The following is a 21,961-nucleotide window of genomic DNA, read 5'->3' as shown; positions in this document are numbered from 1 at the left end:
AACTAATAATTTTAATATTGTAATATAGTTCTTTCCATTTGCAAAAACATCTTTAAAACTGTAGTATAAAATTTTGAATTTTGTACTCCCTTTTGAACTGGAGTTAAATAATTCACTAATAAATATTTTCCTCTACATAATTTTAAATTTGTACTCTATACTGTTATTTACTTAATCGTTCTGATTTTAAGCATTTAACTTTTTTCTAACTTTCATTATAATAAATAGTTCTTTAGTGACTATCATAGTATATTAAGCTATCCTCATTTCATATTAATTTCTTAGACTCCTAGAAATAGAATGGCTGTGTGGTCCTGTGTATGAGTATTTTCAGTTCTCTTGATGTTTTAAACTGATGATGCCAAATTTTTTCCCCAAATGTCATTAATAATTTAGATTTCTACTAGTAATATTTATGAACACTTGTTTCACTGTAACTTTATCAGCAATAGGTAACCTCATTCATTAAAAATGTGTGTGTGTGTTGTCTAATCAGATAAGGGGTAAATCTTATTTTGTATTTCTTTGGCTATTAGTGAAGTTGAATATTTTCCTAAATGTTTATTAGCAGTGTTGTGCTTTTTCTTCTGTGAAATATCTTTTTATCTTTTGCCATTTATCTGTTAGAGTCTTAGTCCTTTTTCTATTGATTTGTATGGACTTTTTATGTATTAGAATATTCACACATTGCTATTTGTTACAAAGAAATGCTAACAATGTAATTTTATTTTACTTATATGAAATCTGTATAAGTCAGAGTTTTCCTTTGATGATTAAAAAGTTAAATGTCATCAAAATTAACCTAGCTAAATATATTTACTTTTTCTTGTAGAAAAAAGGATGATGACATTGGATTTCAAATTTGGAAGATATTTATTTTGCTGAATTAAAATGAAATTTTACATATTAGAAAAACATAACACGTATCAGTTTTTTGTTCAGTCAATATACATCGTTTAATTGTCTGACTTTAAAAATTACCTATTTCAGTATTCATGATTAGGGTACTACACTGTTGGCATGAATTTAAATTGTAAAATATTTTGGTGACATAGTGAAATAATCACAATCTGATCTACTTCTAAGGTTCTAACCTAATGAAATAATCACAAATAATAAACATTCCTTTAGCGCTTACTATGTACCAGGAACTGCCCTATTTTTAGATATGTGAAAAAAGTAGAATACAAATGTATACAGAGTGATACTGTATAAATATTTTATGTGTACATTTAATTAGGAAAAAAACTTCTACAACGAGCATGTATTAATATTTGGAAAAAATATTTTTAATGTTTACATTTTAGCCTCTAATCATATTGTGTGGAAATTAAAAAAGGGGAAAGAATTGTTCCCTAAATAAAATAAAACTAAAATTTACTTTTAGTATTGACCAATAAGTATGTTACACTAGCACTTACATTGCTGTAGCACACATGCTTTCCAACATCCCTGCCTTTATACTTCTTAGTCTTAGTCCAGGGACTCAAAGAGTCTCAAGTTATGGACATCATCTTTGAACGTTGTAGGGTCAGTATCTAGAGTTAAAGTCATTAACTGCTATGCTAAACCAGAGCATATGAGATTAATGGAGAAAGCTATGAATTTAGGGCCAAGAATTGTGTTTTTTTCCCTCCATTATTCAAATGAGGAATCCGTGTTTAATGAGTTCCTCATATAGACAGTGAAGTTACCTATGCATGAATAAAATACTTTCAAATGAGGCTGTCACTATGATGTCATCAGATGTCTTTAAGTCAATATTTATCAATAAAACATTAAGGCCACTTTTAAGGATTTGAAAGAAGTTTAATAAGTGATTGAATGATTTTCTTGCCAGTAGTAAAAGTGTTTCTAACACTGAATTCTTGACTGTCATGGCTTTAAAAGGAATTCATTATTTCATACAATTAAATTAACACAACTCTGTAAATGAAGCTACCCTTTTGTAATGGAATAAATTAAAGGAGAAGACAGACTCCTGAATATATAAGAATGAGGATAAAAATTGTTGGTTGGCAAATTGAGATTTACCAGTTAATTATAGTCCTTGTTTTTCACTCTTGGACTAAAATTTATGCCCTGGTCCTTTATTACACTTAACATGCTAATACTAATCATTTTACTCTCCTTTTGTTTTTCTGCAGTAATGTGTGTAGCTGGTATTGGACTTGTTGTATTATTCTTCAGTTGGATGCTTTCTATTTTCAGATCTAAATATCATGGATATCCATATAGGTATGATTGCTTCATATTTATATAGCGATGGCCTATATTTATAATGATTACAGTTGATGTTGCTTTATAATATTTTCTTTTCTTTTTTTGCTTTACCTCTAGACTATTCTAGCTTCTAAAGTAAAGAAATAGGCTTTGATTCCATTTAGGCATGTTGCACATAAAAATTAATATAAGATAATAATGGTATAATGGACAATAAATAGTATGTGATTTCTCAGGAACATCTTTCAGAGTTATTCTGACATCACCCTTTTCTCACTTCTACTTTTAAAGGCTCTTTAGATGGCACAAACATAATGTCTGATTAAAATCCAGTTTGTAGAGAGTATAACAAAGTTTAAGAAGGTCTGATTGGCTTGAAATGTTTGTAGAAATCTCTAAGGCTCAAAGAGGAAATTATTCTCCTGGTTATAAGTTTTTGATTTTACTCTGTTAATAGCCAAGAGAAATGTACCTACGTAATGGAGGATGTTGTGAGTTAGTTTTATAACCTGAGTAACAGTTACTATAATTCCTATTCTTTTACTATAATGTTGTCCTGTTGTATAAAGGGTTATGAACACTAACAGTAAAGTATGTCAGGTAATATTTTTGAGACACAAATTCATTTTTCATATTTTTAACAAGTTTTCAGTAGATAATTTTGAATATCTCCCTAGCTGATTTATTACATTGTGACATTCCTAGATGCCTTTTGATCAATGAACAACATAAATTAATCTTTTTTTGCATTTTTTTCTTGCAAATTTATTTAAGACCAAAACCTACTAAAACTTTGATTCTTGACATAATCTTCCAAATTTATACTTTTATTCTTCTGTGTAAGTATATTTTAAAATATTTTCTCCTTTGTAGATTACTAACTGAGATGCAAGGATAATGTTGCTGAGACTTCTCTTACTTTTTGATCACTGTGATTGAGTCAATTTTTAATTGGTGTTTGTCTTCAGGAGATATTTTAACTCGAAGTTACATCTATTTCCTTTTTTCCTAATACTTAGTCTCTCTGGGTTTCTTTTTGTTATTGATACTCCAAGTTTATTATACATGCACCCAAGCACTCTGTGATCTGTTAAAATCAAGTATTTATTTCAAGTAAAGCCTACTTTTCTTTCAGAGAGTAATAGATTGATATATATTTTTGTTTCAGCTTTCTGATGAGCTAAAAGGATTACAGAGATATAGACACTGGATTAACGGAAGCCGAAAAATGAAAAAGTTGTGTGTGTGAAAAGAAGAATACAATTTGTGTATTTTGTATTACCTCTTTTTTTCAAGTGGTTTAAATAGTTAATCATTTAACCAAAGAAGATGTGTAGTGCCTTAACAGCAATTTCCTGTCAAAATCATGAAGTATTTGTATACAATTCTCTTTATCTTCAGTTCCTAGTGAACTTTATGGAACATTTAATTTAGTAGTATTAAATATAATATAAAAATTTAAAAACTACTTCAGTTTAATTAGAACAAGATTCAAAACTGCTTTAATTAATTTCTGGCCATCTGATTTTTTTATTATCTTATCCAGAGGTGGGGGGAGGACAGTTCTGACCAGGTGTTCCTGCATATGCCTGTTACAGATCAATTGAATCAGGAATCCATTCTTAGCTTTTCCATTTTGCATGGATATGTATACTTTGCACATCTTACCTTTTGAATAGAGAAATCATATGTGCTGTGTGGTCTAATGCAGGTGGAACACCATTCTTCAGAGTACACGTCTAGCCTTTAAAAAAAAAGACTAGCCAATCCTCCTCCTCCTCCATCTTTCCTACTGATATACAATGCTAGCTATGCTTCTTGGTAGCTGTGGATGTTAAAAAGTATCTCAACACAGGATTATCATTTCTGCATGAGTGGTAATTACCTTGTATTTAGGAAGATTTCAGGTTCTGTCGTCTCTCTAGTTTTATTTAAGGCAGACCATTTTATAATAAAAATGTAGCTTAGTGATAAAATCAGTGTAACTTAAAAATGCTCTAAAATGTTTCTGCAAATTAGAGATTGCCGCTTATTTCATTTGCACCTAAGAGAAAAAGATAGGTTCATCTGGTTAAGTTGATTTCTGTATTACGGTTACAACATATTTCATTAACCTTTGTGTTTAGGAAAAGGACCTTCCCTAGATTGGGAAAAGAAAATCATGAAGTTTTTGCCTATCATTAGAAAGTAAATGTTTCTCAAAAGCTATTCTATTATTTTAGCCTTCATTCTCTCACTTTAAGTGGAGAAACAAAATAAACATTTGAATAGGTTTTGTTTCAGTTTTGTCTTTTTATTCTGTCAATGGAAATAACCTTTGTTGTTTTATACATACAAATAACCTAAATATATACTAACCAAATTTCTGTGAAGAATGAAAGTTGATGGTTATCATCAAATCTAGCTATAACCTCCTCCATAGTTATGAAGAGTATCCTGAAATGCCACTATTAGGAAATACAAGAACTGTGATTGTGAAAAAAAAATTAAGAAAGTATTGCATTAAAATAATACTGTGACTGCCTGCTACTATTTACCATCTAATAACTCTTCCATGTGATCTAGAAATTTGCAGAAAGAAATGGATATAATTGTCTAAAAAGAAATGTTTTATGTGAGTTTTTTTGTTTTGGTTTTGTTTTTGGTTTTGTTTTTTGTTTTTTGCTTGTTTTTGTTATTAGATTTGGTAGGTGGGGGGATACAGTTGACTTTTTACTCTTTGGTGGAGCCACTTTTTGTTAATTACTCCGTGTAAATTGTGATTCTGGATTCCTTATCTGCTATTCTTGTACTTGTCTCAGGCCAAATAAATTCATGCTGTCATTCTTATGAGACTTGTATGAAGATACTCTGATTTGTATGGACTGACCAGGGGAATACTACTGCCATGTAATCTGTATAGCTCCAGATAATTTGCCATAAGCATTGAAAGAATGACAGTTTTGTTTTGTTTTGTTTTGCATTTGTTTTTGTCTCCCTTAAGAGCACATTTTTCTTCTGTAAGGAGAAAAGTTGCATTCTGGCTAAAATCTATAAAAAGCAAATTTACTACACTTAGAATAGTGTTACCTTTGTGGAAATTTTGAAATTAGCTTTCATACAAAGTGCCTTAAGTAGACTCTTACTTTTCTAGTAATTGTTTGAATATTATTTGTTATGCATTTTAAAATACTATTCAAAATGATGCATTATAGTGGCAAAGATAACCAAATATCTGGCTGTTCGCTTTTTGACCATATCAATAAACTTTTTCAATCTAAATTCTGAGTTTTTGATTAACATCTAAAGAGGGGTGAATTTAAAACACTAAACTAGAATCGTAATATTGAGATATTCCATTTCGAAATTATAGTTAAATTTCTTATTGTCCTAATGACAGTCAATTTGATAGGCCAGTTTCCTTAAGTATTTCTAGATTAAGACATATTCTTCCAGAATTCCATGTTATCCTTCATTAATGCTGTGACCCATTAGATTAGGCAAAACAGCCAAGATAAGTAGATGAATGGCTGTTTTCAATGATTGATTTTGCTTTTGTCCCAGTCAGTGAACACTGTGACTATGTAATTCCCTTTTGGTATTAAATAATTGATTTGAAACAGTTACCCCGACAGATTATCAAGTTAATTGAGACAGGACAACAGTACATTTGCAACATGGAATAGAAACACTGTACTGGAAGTAGAGCTTTGGCTTTTAAATAGCTTTTAGTCCTTACTCTGTTTCTGTCTAGGTATGTGATCATAGGCAAGTCACGTGAACCTCTCTGGACCTGTTTCTTTGTTCTAATGTGAGTGTAGTGGACTAAATCACCTCCGTGGTCCTGCCAGGACCACTGTTCTATGATGCAAAATATTAAAAATGTGTTTAAATTTTGAATAGATATCATTTGTGATATTCAGGTTTGGTGTCGAATTAAATAATTGAAACGTAGGATATTTTGCAGTCAGATTTCTGAGGAAGCCATGAAATTCTTGTGGAGGCCATTATAGCTGCAAATTGTTTAATAGGCTTTGAAATACATTTTAGCAAGGATCCACTTGGAACCAATATGTTAATATCAGATCTTGATTTAAATGAGTTCTGCTCAGTTGTAAGCATGGATGAGATCAACGACTATAATAGTATGCTAATATTATAGAAAGTTAAAGCTAAAGGGACTTTAATACCATTTAATCAGCCCCTTCATTTTGACTGCGAAAGAAAACCTGCCCCAAAGAAGTGAAGTAATTTATAACAAATTACTCCAAGGAAATGCCTACCGGTTTCCCATTTTACTGCAAATTCCCTATGGAATAGGTTTCACTTGGAGCTACAAATTACTCCCTGGAGACATGGAAACCATAGTTAATCTACGCTGATTGCTTCCTGACATTTAAATTGCTGGGAGAGTTTCCTAATGAGCGAGGTATTATACCAGAGGGGCTGATGCAGGTTTCAGAAGAAGGGTGGAATTTCTGGAATGACTCCCTTTAATCTGTGAAAGTGGAATTTAGGCGGGGAGAAAGAAAGGTTTTTATTTAGAAGGGAAGTGGGGACAATAGCCAGGAATTTTTTATCTGTACATTCCTTTCTGTGTTCTCAACTTTTCCTAGGTGTAATTAGGAGACAAAATACCAATGACTGTCAATCATAAGAGAAATGCAAATCAAAACCGCAATGAGATACCACCCCACACCCATTAGGATGGCTACTATTAAAAAAACAGGAAAGAAGTGTTGGCAAGGATATAGAGAAATTGGAACCCTTGTATGGTTCGGTGGTGGGAGTGTAAAATGGTACAGTCACTATGGAAAATAGTATGACGATTCCTCAAAAAATTAGAAATTACCATATGATCCAGCAATTCCATTTCTGGATACATATCCAAAAGAATTAGAAGGAGAATCTCAAAGAGACTTATATACCGATGTTTAAGGCAGCATTATTCGCAATAGCCAAAATGTAGAGCAATCAAATGTTCATTGATGGGTGAACAGAAAAACAATGTGGTAATACATACCATAGAATATTATTCAGCCTTAAAAAAAGGAAATTCTGACATGCTACAACACGGAGGAACCTTGTTAGGACATTATGCTAAGTGAAATAATCCAGTCACAAACAGACAAAAACTGTATGATTCCACTTATATGAGGCACGTACAAATACATAGAGACAGAAAGTAGAATGGTGGTTGCCCGGGCCTAGGGAAGGAGTACTAGAGAGTTATTGTTTAATGAATATAGAGTTTCAGTTTTGCAAGATGAATTCTGGAGGTTGGTTGCACAGCAGTATGAATAAACTTAACACTACTGAACTGTACATTTAAAAATTGTAAAGATGGTAAATTTTATGCATATTTACCACAATTCAAAATAAAAATAAATACTATAATAAATGCCTCAACCCCAACTCCATATTGGCATATCCTCACTGACACCACTTTGTATTTGATCATTGTCTTGAAAATATGAGTACAGCTGGATAGAGTGTGACTTGTGGAAATGTTGAAGCATGGTCTTCGGACTCTTGGGTGACACTTTAGGGACATTCCGATAAACCCTGCCTGCAGAATCAGCGATGATTAGTATATTTCAATGAGTGCTTTGTAAATAATGACTTTCAGCTGGGAAAAATCTTATTAGGATGTGTTGGCTCTACCCAACATCCACACTTAGAAATGATCCATTTGGTCTGAACCTTCCAGTTTATAATACCTGGCTGTGGCTGTATGGTTAGCAAATGCAGCTAGAGACCTGCTCTGAAGTTCTTTTTACGCCCTTCAAATAAATGTTTTCTCCCCCTCCAAACAGCTCAAACGTTATAATTTCTGGGAAGCTTTCCTGACCTCCCATTTTGGGTTCTACATCTTTCCTCTCTTTGGTGCATACTGATCTCTGTTATTCAATTTTGTAATTGCCCAGCTCCTCCCCTAAACTGTAAGTTCCTTGGGATCAGGGGTATTGTCTTACTTGTTTTTGTATGTTCATTTTCTAAAATGCCTGCATAGTACATGCTTAGTAAAGCTTCACTAATTGAATAAAGAAAAAGAGGTCTTTACTGTCAAGTTTCTTCCTGCTTTGTAGTAGAAATAAATATGTAAACAAATGCAATTCTTTGTGCTAGTAGGAAAGTATGTGTTATAGCGTAGGTACAGAGAAGGATTTGATCACTCTATTAGGGTTGGGGTGGGAGAGAAAAGGAGAGGCTTCTGTGACAGGAATCAAAAATTTAAAAGATAATTAGTTCACAAGATAGATTTTTAAAGTATTGAAATGCCAAAATATTCTTATCAGTATCTTTTCAGTACTTTAAAAAAATCTGAAGTCATAGTCATTTACATCCTGAGTCATACTCAAAGAGGTCCATGTTAAAATTTCTAAATGAGAAAAATGCACCACTGTAATAACATTCTTACTACTCTTATCTACTTGTTTTAAAATTCTTCCAAGGTATCTAGTTTTGATTACTGATTCCCAAGTTATTAGTAATTCTGAGCATCTTTTCTTATATATATTTGACATTTGTATTTTCTTTAGAACCATCTTATATATATTTGACATTTGTATTTTCTTTAGAACCATCTAATTACAAAGGCCTCCCATAGAATCTTAGCACTGAAGTGGAAGAACCTTAGGGAAACAGAGGATAGTAGAAAATTTTGAGGAAAAAAGAGGAAGGCAGGTTTCCAGGACCCCTGCAAAGCCAACTACTTATTTTCCTCTATGGTTAGATTTCTTCCTTTTTCCTTTCTTCTTTTCCTTCAAAGATCAAATTCATTCTGGCAATCCTGACCCCTCCTCACTCTTTAATCACTCTGTTTGGAAAGACTCAAGGCAGAATTACAAAGAATTCTTAATCCTGGTTCCTGGCCATTTTTCAGGTGTAACAACATCTGAGGATGACATGTACATAACTATGACAATTTTATCTCAGATTTTTATAAAATACCAATGTTTTATAAATATACAAAATACTAAAATACCACTATAATAATTTGTGTATATACTATTTTGCTATAGTATTATACATATTAGGTTCAAGTCCCAACAGCTTATCAGAAGAAAGGAAGATGGAATTCCCTGAGAGTGAGTGACTAGTTCTGTCAAATGTTAATTCAAATTAAGATAATATTAGGAATAAATGTAATAAAAGATGTGTAAAACATACTGAAAACTACAAAACATTGTTGAGAGATATTAAAGGACACCGTAATTAAAAATATACCCTGTTAGGGGAGCATGGCATAGGGAATGCAGTTAGCATTAACATATTGGCTAGGTGGAAAACCAGAGGAGAGAAGGAGAAATTAAGGGGATCGTTTTATAAAGTATATAAATGTCTAACCAATGTACTATATACTTGAAACTAATTAAATAAATTTTTAAAAAGGACTATACCTCGTTAATAGATGTAAAATTTCAATATCATAAAACTGTCAACTTTTATGTCAATTCCAATAAAAATTCCAGCAGATTTTTTATGTGTATGTGTGAAGATTGAAATGCTGGTTTTAAAATTTACATGAAAATGTGAAGGGCCAAAAATAGCCAAGACAGAAATGGAAGAGTAAACAACTTTGAGGGCCCATTCCCTCACAGAAACACTGAAAGAAAAATGAGTGAAAAATGTCAGAATAAACTTCGTTGGAACTCTGGAAAGTAGTCAAAAGTTTAAAGCAACCAAGTGAATGCTGAATCAAAAAAAAAAAAAAAAGGAAACAAGCATGGTAGGAGAGCTTTGTGGTATTTTAGCCTTGCCCCATACCCCCAACTTTGATGGGGAAGAGTTGGAAGATGGCAGTCTGTGTTCCCAGTGTGGGTAGCTGGTCCCAGAGGGAACAGAGCAGACCATGTTCTCAACAAATTTTATTTGTCTGTTCGATCCATCTGTGGTTTCTCTGAAGGAATGACACAAGGGGCTCGCCTTAGTTTCACCTGTCTCAGAAATCTTTTAGGCAGAAAAGCAGTCATGCACGAGATGTTCTCAAAAATACTGAAACACAAATGAACAAGCCACTACTCCCTGGGACAAAACATTGCAGTTGTGGCAAACAATAGATATGCCAAAAGTCTGGGAGGAAAAGCTGAGAAGAGACTTAGCTTTGGAAAACAAAGGCTTTATATATTCAGAATAGGATGCATGTTCAGAAAAGACTTGAGTTCTCTAAGCTTTCACCTTTGTCTGATATTTATGCTCAGTGCAAGCAAGAAGTGAAAGCTACATCAGAGTTGTAAACACTTGCTGAGTGTTAAGGAACTGTACCAACAAAGGGCCAGTCTACAGATTGAGATAGTACTTTTTTTTTCCCCTCTAGATGTCTAAGCAAATCACTATCAAATCATTAGATGACCATTAAAGTAGTGAAACACACTTCATTGTCCACACATGACAAAGAATAGTCTTTACAAAAATAGTTTAGAAACTTCACTAAGGAAAAACTACGACATACAACAACAAACCCTGGGAAAAGAGAATCTGATTTCCAGAGTTACCACATTATCAGTTTAAAAATGTCCAATTATCAACAAAAATTTATGAGGCTCATAAAAAAATAAGAAAGTATAGTTTATTCATAGGGAAAAAGAGAAATTTACAGAAACTATACCTCAGGAAGCCCAGACATTGGACTTACTAGAAAAATACTTTAAATCACCTGTTTAAAATATGTTCAGAACGCTAAAGGAAAATATGTCTAAAGAACTAAATGAAACAAGGTGAACAATGTCTCACCAGAAAATATCAATAGGAAGACCATAACAACAACAAAATGGTAATTTTATGAGGTAAAGGATGTGATAACATTTTTTTTTATAAACATCTCATATATCTGAATCGAATCACACACTACACCTTAAACTTACAAAATCGCATGTGTCAATTATAACTCTGAGCTAGAAAAAAAAACATTAGTCTTGGGGGAAAAATAAAGAGATAGATATCAGAAAAACAGAACCACATATAAATTTTTGAGCTGAAAGATAGAGTAATAAAAAAATTTACCTAGAGATCTTCAAAACCATATGTGAGCAGGCAGAAAAAAGAAATGGTTAATGTCAAGATTAGTCAATTACAATCATCCAATTGAAGAAGCAGCAAGAAAAAAGAATGAATAAAATAACAGAACCTAAGAGACTTGTGGGGCACCATCAAATATACCTATCTACACATAATGAGAGTCCAATCAGGATGAAGAAATGATGGCCAGATACTTCCCAAATTTGATGGAAGTCATGTATCTACACATCCAAGAAGCTCACCAAACTCCAAGTAAAATAATCATGAAGAGATCCATACCAAGACACACAGACAGAACGAGAATCTTGAATGTATCAAGAGAGAAATGATTTGTCACTTAAATTCTCAATAAGATTAACAGCCAATTTCTCATTAGAAACCAAGGTCAGAAAGCAGTGGGATGACATTTTTAAAGTGCTGACAGAAAAAAAAAGTCAACCAAGAATTCTGTATCTGTCATAATGATCCTTCAAAAAGAAGGAAAAAATTAAGACATTCTCAGATAATCAAAAGCTGAGAGTGTATTTGTTTCTAGTAGATCTGCCCAACAAGAAATGCTAAAGCAAGTTTTTCAGGCTGAAGTTAAAGTACACTAGATAGTAACTCAAAATAATATGAAGAAATACAGAGGACTAGTAAATATACCTACATAGGTAAATTTAAAAGCCAGTGTTACTGCATTTTTGATTTGTAACTCCTCTTTATTTTCCTATGTGATTGAAAATGATATACATAAAACAATAATTATAAATCTGTTAATGAGCATACAATGTACAAAGATATAAGTTTGATGATAACAAAAGGGGAAGGGTGGAGTTATATAGGACCAGAGTTTTTACATAATACTGAAGTTAAGTTGGCATTAATTTACATTAGATTGTTACAAGTTTTAAATATTTATTGTAGTTCTCAAAATAATCACTAAGTATTTAATATAACAGAAAGGGAAATGAGAAGGGAATCAAAATGATACACTCCACAAAATCAAACACAAAAGTGAGCTGTAATAGAGGGAATGAAAAACAAAGTATATACAACATGTAGAAAGTAACAATATCAAAAATAAATTTTTCCTTATCATTAATTACTTAAATGTAAATGATTAAACTCTAATTAGATGGCAGAGAATGGCAAAATGGATTTTTAACAACCCCACAATCCAGTGATAGACTGTCTAGAATAGACTCACTTCAAATGGAAAGACACAAATAAATCAAAAAAATAAAAGGATAGAAAAAGAGATTCCAAAACAGATACATTGATCAATGGAACAGAATAGAGAGCCCAGAAATAAATCCATGCTTATACGCTCACTTACTGTATGAAAAAAGAAGCAAGAATATGCAATGGGGTAAAGACAGTCTCTTCAATAAGTGGTGTTGGGAAAACTAGACAGATAACATGCAAAAAACTGAATATGGACCATCTTCTTACACCGTATAGAAGAATAGATTCAAAATGGATTAAAAACTTAAATGTAAAACATGAAACCATAAAATGTCTAGAAGAAAACATAGACAGTAATATCTCTGTTATTGCTATTTCAGTTTCTTTTTGGACATATCTCTTTGGGCAAGGGAAACAAAAATAAACAAATGCGACTACATCAAACTAAAAACTTTGCACAGCAAAGGAAATCATCGATAAAATGAAAAGACAGGCAACTGAATGGAAGAAGCTATTTGCTTATGATATATCTGATAAGGTGTTAATATCCAAAATATATTAAGAACTCATATAACTCAACAACAAAAAATCAAACAATCCAATTAAAAAATGGGCAGAAGACCTGAATAGGTATTTCTCCAAAGAGGAAATACAGATGGCCAATAGACACATGAAAAGATGCTCAAGGTCACTAGTCACCAGAAAATGCAAATTAAAACCACAATGAAATATCACCTGACACCCGTCAGAATGGCTATCTTCAATAAATCAAAGAACAACAAGTGTTGGTAAGGATGTAGAGAAAAGGGAACCATCATACACTGTTGATGGGATTGCAAATTGATGCAGCCACTATGGAAAACAGTCTGGAGGCTTCTCAAAAAATTGAAAATGGATATACCTTTTGACTCAGCAATTTTGCACTTCTGGGTATTTAGCCAAAGAAAACCAAAACAATAATTTGTAAAGATCTATGCACCCCTATGTTCATGGCAGCACAATTCACAGTAGCCAAGATATGGAAGCAACCTAAATGCTCATCAATAGACAATTGGATAAAGAAGTTATGGTTCATATATACAATGGAATATTATTCAGCCATTAAAAAAATGAAATCCTACCATTTGCAAAGACATGAATGGACCTGGAGGTTATTATGCTGAGTGAAATAAGTCAGACGGAGAAAGATAAATACCAAATGATTTCACTTATATGTGAAATCTAAGGTACAAAAAGAACAAGCTAATCAAAAAGAGACTCACAAATATAGAGGACAATTTGGTGATGGCTAGAGGTTAGGGGACTTGGAGGGCTGGGAGAATAGGATGAAGGGATAAAGAAATACAAATTAGTAGTTGATAGATGGTCACAGGGATAGGGAGCACAGCATAGGGAATGCAGTTAGCATTAATGTAATGGCTGGGTATAGAGCCAGAGAAGAGAAAGAGCAATTAGGAGGATCATTTTATAAACTGTATAAATGTCTAATCAATGTACTGTATACTTGAAACTAATAAAATAAAATTTAAAAAAATTTTTAAATACAATTTCTTGACAGACTCCTGAACTAGACAATTTGGATCGTTTTGGCATAGCGATCTTTTTAAAATTCACTACCTCTTGCTTTGTTTTTTACTTCAGTTAGTCCATTGAAGTTTTACTTCATTCTATTTATAATTAAGATTCCTATTTGGTTTATTTTCAAATACACCTGATCCCCCCCCGCCTCTTATTTTCCTTTTAGTAACTTTTTTTTTGAAAAATTGGATTTGGAGAGTGGAATTAAACAATTATTTAAAATGCCTTAGGCGTCGACTCTTAAAAATATCACATAATTTACTGAACTCCCACTAGTTTATGAGAAGGAATTGGATTGGAACTATAAAATTAAGCTTCTTTGATTTAATTTTTTTGAAGTATAATTGACAAACGCTACATTGGTTTCAGCTATACAACATAATGATATTGTTAGTGTGGACCGTGAGAAGATAACTACCAAGAAGGACTCCTGGTGGCTAACTGGGCTCAAATTTAAAAACAAAGCCTAAAAGCTGTTTCTAAACTGGGGCCTCTCATGCAAACCGTACTTCAGGGATAAGCCTGCAGTGGATTGCCTGCTTTCCGCCCTGAACTGCCTATCTGCAATGTGTTCTGGTCATCTGAGCCAACGTTTATAAAGAGTTCCTGGTATTGTATCTCAACCAATAGGACTGAGGCTTTCCCCTATCCAATTGGAGCCATCATTGACCAAACAGAGCAGCTCAATTTTGAACAATCAGGGCAGTGCTTTTTGGGCCAATCAAACTGTGAAGATTCGGAGTCCTTATTTGCATGAAGATGGAACAAACAGGGTCAAGGGACTGGGACTTCTCTATATATAGGTCAACTTTCCTCTGGCTTGGGGAGCACACTTTCTCTTTCCACTAAAGACAGAAGACTACCTTTCCCTGGCTAGAGCTGAAACACTAAAGAACTCTCACCAGAGCAGAGCAGGCAGAATGGAACAGACAGGTGCAAAGCAGAGCAGGGGAGTGGGCTGGAGCAGGTGGAACAGACTGGAACAGAGCTGAGCTGTCTCACCCTAGGGTCACCTCACCCCAGGTCTGTCTACCCACAGGGCCATCTCAAAGCCATGCTATTACACAGCCGTGCTTCATAATTGACCTTTATCACTACTGAGCTGTTTGCACTGAATAAAGTTTCTATTTTCATCACATCCCAAATTGGAGATTTTCTGTTGGTGTTGATTTGGCACCAGTAACCATTGGTTGACATTAGTAAATCAAAATATTTTCTTTTTATTGAGATATAATGCATGTAATTTTAGTTTCAGATGTACAACATAATGATTCGATATTTGTATTTATTGTAAATTTGTCATCACAATAGTTCTAATTAACATCCTTCACCATACATAATTATAAGTTTTTTTCTTGTGATAACTTTTAAAATTTACTCTTTTAGCAACCTTCAAATATGCAATACAGTATTATAAATTATAGTTGTCATTCTATACATTACATCTTCATGACCTATTTATTTTATAGCTGGAAGTTTGTAGATGATTTACTTTTAAAGATTCTGTTCTCACCCATAGTGTCATAATGTGAGTGGACCGAATTTCCTATATGCTAAAAAAACTAAACAGAAGTTGGAGAAATGCAACAGAGGGAGAGATTTCCCCAGGTCCCTCCCCTTGAAACAACACTAAGCTGAACATCTAAAACTCAACAAGAAAACACCCAAACTGCACACCAGCACATCTGAGCATGGGATCTGTACATAAGAGCGACCACAGGTCAGAACACTGGGTGTTGGACAGTGCACTAGGAGAAACAAAGAAGCTGACTCTCGCAGCCAGAGCCCCCTGTAGGAGAAAGGGGGAGGGGGAAGGTACAGCAAGTTCCCTGAACAACTCTGCCTGGGAGAGCTGTGAGCTCCACGAGGCCAACGGCAATGCCCAGTTATCAGGACAGAAAGCAGAGAAGTGGGGACAACAGAGAAGCGAGAATGGCAGAGAAACAACAGTTGATTTTTACCAGCTGCAGTTGCAAAACTGAGGCTGAGCTGCAGCCTCCATCTCCCAACCAGAGGGCCCCACCCCCATATCCTCCATGAACGAACACCATAGAGCCCCAGGGAAATCTGAGAAAACATTATCGAAAATGTCCCTAACACTGACAGGGACTGAGACTGAGAGTAGCAAGCGGGATTGAATATTTATAAGAAAAAGAAAGGCATTATTAAGACTATATGAAGCAGGGATCCAAGAGGCTTAGACACCACCTACTGGAAACCAAAAGAAAAGTGCCTTTTTTTTGAAACAGGCTAAAGAAAGACCTTTATATAATAAATCTTCTTTCTGGAAAAAAACCAGAATACACTTCCATTAATGCCCAGACAGAGAAATAGTCCATTAAACACTAAGAACAACCAAGGTGACAAGGCGTCTCAGAAAGAAAGAGAAAAACCCCCAGAAAATCAGTTTACAGACATAGAAATATGCAAGTTAAATAACAAAAAATTCAGGATGGTACTTCCGAAAAAGCTCAATGAGATACAAAACAATTCATACCAACAATTCCAGGAGTTGAATTAAAAAAAAACAAACAAACTAGATCTGCAGAACAAGTTTTTTAGCAAGGAGACTGAAAACCTCAAAAAGAACCAAATTGAACTTCTGGAGATGAAGAACACACTGAAAGACATGAAAAATGAAATAGCAAGGTTGGGAAATAGAGTCAACCAAATGGAGGAAAAGATAAATGATATCAAAGACAGAAATCTAGAAATAAATCAGAAGGAAGAAGAGAGAAACCAAAGAATGAAAAAGAATGAAAGAGAATTACAAGTACTAACTGATACCATCAGGAGAGGAAACATAAGAATAATGGGCATTACCAAAGGCAAGGAAAAGGAACAGGGACTAGAAAGAATTTTCAAATAGTTGATGAGAATTTCCTAAATCTAAGAAACGTGCTGAAGCTTAAAATCCAAAAAGCAAACAATAAAAACACCCAATTATTTTGACCTCAATAGTCCTTATCTATGACATATTACATTAAAATTAATAAAAACTGAAGTCAAAAAAAGAATTCTAGAGGAAGCCAGGGAAAAGAAGATGTTAACCTAAAAAGGAAAACCCATAAGATTATCGTCGAACTTCTCAGCTCAAACCTTACAAGCCAGAAAGGAGTGGAATCAAATATTCAAACTATTAAATGAAAGTACTACTATCCATGAATAATGTATCCAGCAAAGCTCTCCTTTAGATATGAAGGAGAAATAAAGACATTTACAGACATTCAAAAATTGAGGGAATACTCCACTACGAGGCTTGCATTAGAGGAAACACTGAAAGGGGTCAGCTCACCTAAAACAAAATGACAAAAAAAAAATACATAACTAGGAGTAAGGTGACTAGCAGGCAGATAGAAGCAGAGGAGTGCAACCCTTACTAATAACAAGGCATTATAAGCTTAAACAATAAGAAGAGATTTGCTATAGCAACATGGTAACATTCAGCATACAGAGAGACAAACTGAGACAACAATGACTGAAAAGGAGAGGATTCAAAGATACAAAGGGGAATGGAGATAAGGCACATGCAGAAGAAAATGGACTTCTATATCTATCTATCTATCTATCTATCTATCTATCTATCTATCTATCTATCTATAAACTATCATTTCCATATTCGTAATGGTAACCACACACCAATGATTCACAACTGTAATATGTAACATAAAACAAGAAGGACCAGAGGGAAAACCCATAAAACATAACCAAAACACACATCGCTTTACACACACACACACACACACACACACACACACGGACAAGAAAGTAAAGGAAACACCGAGCTATTAGAAAGCAAAAGATAAAATGGTTATAAGAAAACCTCCTATATCAATAATCACCCTAAATGTAAATGGATTGAACTCACCAATAAAAAGCCATAGAGTTTCACATTGGTTCAAAAAACAAAACCCAACCATACGCTGCCTCCAGAAGACACTATCAGTTCCAAAGACAAATATAGACTCAAAGTGAAAGGGTGGAAAATAATATTTCAAGCAAATGGCATTCAGAGAAAAGCGGGAGTAGCAGTACTAATATCGGACAAAATAGACTTCAAAATAAAAAAGGTAAGGAAAGATACTAAGGGACACTTCATATTGATAAAGAGAAATGTATGCCAAGAAGACATAACACTTATTAATATCTATGTTGCCATTCAGAGTGTCCCAAAATATTTGAAGCAATTACTAACAGAACTAAAGGGAGAAATGGACCAAAACGTTATCGTAGTAGAGGACCTAAATACCCTACTGTCGGATATGCACATGTCATCCAAACAGAAAATCAATAAGGAAATAAAATCCTTAAATGACACATTTGACATTTACAGAGCATTTCACCCCAAAGCAGCCACTTATACATTCTTCTCTAGTGCACATGGAACATTCTCAAGGATTGACGACATACTGGGACACAGAAATAGCCTCAACAAATATAAGAGGATTGAAACCATATAACCATATTCTCTTATCATGATGCTTTGAAGCTGGAGATCAACTGTAAAAAGACAGCGAGAAAAACCACAAATACATGGAGATGAAACAACATGCTACTGAAGAATGACTGAGTCAGAGAAGAAATAAAAAGATAGATCAAAAGATATATAGAAATGAATGACAATGATAGTCCAACATATCAAATCTCTTGGGATATGGCAAAAGCGATCATGAGAGGAAAGTTCATGTCACTACGGGCCTATCTCAAAAAACAAGAACAAGCCCAAATAATCAACCTAATGCTTCCTTTTAAAAATCTAGAGAAGGAAGAACAAATGAAGCCTAAAGTCAGCAGAAGGAAAGAAATAATCAAAATTAGAGCATTATAAATGAAATTGAAAACAACAACAACAACAACAACAAAACAATAGAAAAATTAAATGCAACAAAGAGCTGATTCCTTGAGAAGGTTAGTAAAATTGACAAGCCCCTAGCTAGACTCACTAAAGAAAAAAGAGAAAGGACACAAATAAACAAAATCAGGGATGAAAGAGAGGAAATTATGAGAGACACCACAGAATACAAATGATCATACAAGAATACCATGAAAAATATATAATGCAAAATTTAATAACATAGAAGAAATGAACCAGTAGTTAGAAAAATCAAACTTTCCTTGACTGAATTAAGAATTGGAAAATCTAAATAGAATGATCAGCAGTATGGAAATGGAAACAATCATCAAAATCCTACTAAAAGGAAAAATCCAGAATCAGATGGCTTCACCAGTGAATTCTACCAAACATTCAAGCAAGATTTAATACCTACTCTCCTCAAACTCTTTCAAAAAATCGAAGAGGCGGCAATACTTCCCAATTTATTTCATGAGGCCAATACTACTCTGATACCAAAACCTAGTAAAGATAACACAAAAAAAGAAAACTACAGACCAATATCTCTCATGAACACACATGCAAATATTCTAAATAAGATACTAGCAAACTGAATACAGCAACATATTAAAAGATTATACGCCACGATCAAGTAGGCTTTATCCCAGAGGCATAGGGATGGTTCAATATACACAAATCGATTAATATGACACACCACATAAACAAATTAAAGAATAAGAATCATATCATATCAATAGATGCAGAAAAAGCCTTTGACAAGATACAGCATCCATTTATGATCCAAAACACTTAACAAAATCAATATGAAGGAAAATACCTTAATATAATAAAGGCCATATATGAGAAACCCTCAGCCAACATTATTCTTAATGGTGAAAAACTAAAAACCTTCCCTCTAAGATCAGGAACAAGGCTAGGCTGTCCACTATCACCACTGTTATTCAATGTAACATTGGAGGTCCTAGCAAGTTAAATCAGACAAGAGAAAGATATAATAGGCAACCAAATAGGAATCGAAGAAGTCATACTGTCACTATTTGCCAATGACATGATTCTCTATATAGAAAACCCTAAAGACTCCACAAGAATATTACTAGAAACAATAAGCAAATACAGTAAATTTTCTGGATACAAAATCAACGTTCAAATATCCATAGTGTTCCTATATTCTAATTAATGAAGTGTCAGAAAAAGAAGTGGAAAAAATAATTCCTTTTGCAATTGCAGCAAAAAGAATAAAATACCTAGGAATAAACCTAATGAAACATGTCAAGGACCTATATAATGAAAACTACAAGACCCTATTAAAAGAAAACGAAGAAGATACAAAAAAATGGAAAGATATTCTGTGTTCGGGATTGGAAGAAACAACATAGTTAAAATGACCATATTATTGAAAGCATTATACAGATTTAATACAATCCCTACTAAAATCCAATCAGCATTATTTAAAGAAATAGAACAAGAAATCATCAGATTTGTATGGAAGCACAAAAGACCCCGAATTGCCAAAGTCATCCTGAGAAAAAAAAAGTGAGGCTGGAGGATCACTCTGCTGACTTCAAATTGTATTACAAAGAGACAGTAAACAAACATCATGGTATTGGCAGAAAAACAGACACACTGACCAGTGGAACAGAATCAAGAGTCCAGAAGTAAACCCATATTGATATGGGCAAATAATTTTAGACAAAAAAGCCAAAAATATACAGTGGAGAAAGGAATGCCTCATCAATAAATTGTGCTGGGAAAACTGGAAGGCCACCTGCAAAAGAATGAAACTAGACTGTTGTCAATCACCACACACCAAAATTAACGCAAAATAGATTAAGGACTTGAATATAAGACCTGAAATTATAAAATGCATAGAAGAAAACATAGGAACTAAACTCAAGGACCTTGGACTTAAAGAGGATTTCATGAATTTGAACTCAAAAGCAAGGGAAGTAAAAGCTAAAATAAATGAATGGGACTACATCAAACTAAAAAGCTTCTCAGAAAAAGAAATCATCAAGTTAAGGAGACAATCATCCAAATGGGAAAATATATTTGCAAGCAACGCCTCCGATAAGGGCCTAATATACAGAATATACAAAGAACTCAAACGACTCAATAACAACAAAAAAAGAAATGATCCAATCAAAAAATGGTCAGAGGACCTGAACAGACACTTCTCCCTAGGGGACATACAAATGGCCAACAAATATTTGAAAAGATGCTCAACATCACTAGCTATTAGGGAAATGCAAATCAAAATCACAATGAGATACCATCTCACATCTGTTAGAATAGATATTATCAGCAGGACAAGTAACAACAAATGCTGGAGAGGATGCGGAGAAAAAGGAACCCTCATACATGGCTGGTGGGATTGCAAATTGGTATAGCCACTATGGGAAACAGCATAGAGTTCGTCAAGAAACTAAGAATTGATCAAACATATGATCCATCAATCCCTCTAATGGGTATTTACCCCAAAGACTTGAAAACCCATATCCGAAAAGATATTTTCACACCGATGTTCATAGCAGCATTATTCACAGTGCCCAGGACATGGAAGCAATTGAAGTGTCCTACGATAGATGATTGGCTCAAGAAGCGATGGTACATATATACAATGGAATACTACTCAGCCATAAGAACAGATGAAATACTGCCATTTTACAACAATATGGATGGACTTTGAGATAATCATGCAAAGCGAAATAAGCCAGAGAGAAAACGTTGAAAATCACATGATGTAATTTATATGTGGAATATAAACCTAAAAGCACCTAACAAACAGGACAAACAAACAGAGACTCATGGACATGAACAATAGACTGGTGTTTACCAGATTGTAGGTGGAGGGGGTGGGGTATTTCGACGGGGTAAAAAGGGTCTAATATGTGGTGACAGAAAGATATGTAACTATGGGAGGTGAACACAAAATGTAAATATATATATGCCTTATTTTTAAAATGTACAGCTGGAACTTATCAGATTTCATTAGCCAATGCCACCAATAAACAAACAAACAAACAAATAAATAAATAAATTTAAAATGAAAAAAAAAAAACGACTACTCAGACCTAAAGAAAAAGTGTTACTACTTTATGCTTTTAAAATCATATATATTTTAGTGGAATTTTATGGAACAAT

The 21,961-nt window shown here is 33.7% G+C and overlaps 1 protein-coding gene across 1 annotated transcript in view; it reads left to right on the top strand.

Annotated features, from left to right (window-relative positions):
• Positions 1–5,484, top strand: part of MAGT1 (magnesium transporter 1) — a 44,150-nt gene extending 38,666 nt beyond the window's left edge. The window contains exons 9-10 of the mRNA XM_039849301.1: positions 2,148–2,238; positions 3,392–5,484. Of these exons, the coding sequence (XP_039705235.1) occupies positions 2,148–2,238; positions 3,392–3,407 (107 nt within the window). The 3' untranslated portion in view covers positions 3,408–5,484. The remainder of the gene's footprint in view (positions 1–2,147; positions 2,239–3,391) is intronic.
• Positions 5,485–21,961: the final 16,477 nt, after the last annotated feature.

The sequence above is a fragment of the Pteropus medius genome, unplaced genomic scaffold, assembly GCF_902729225.1.
Source record: "Pteropus medius unplaced genomic scaffold, Ma_sr-lr_union100, whole genome shotgun sequence".
Classification (NCBI taxonomy): Eukaryota; Metazoa; Chordata; class Mammalia; order Chiroptera; family Pteropodidae; genus Pteropus; species Pteropus medius.
This window is presented reverse-complemented; position numbering and strand designations above follow the sequence as displayed.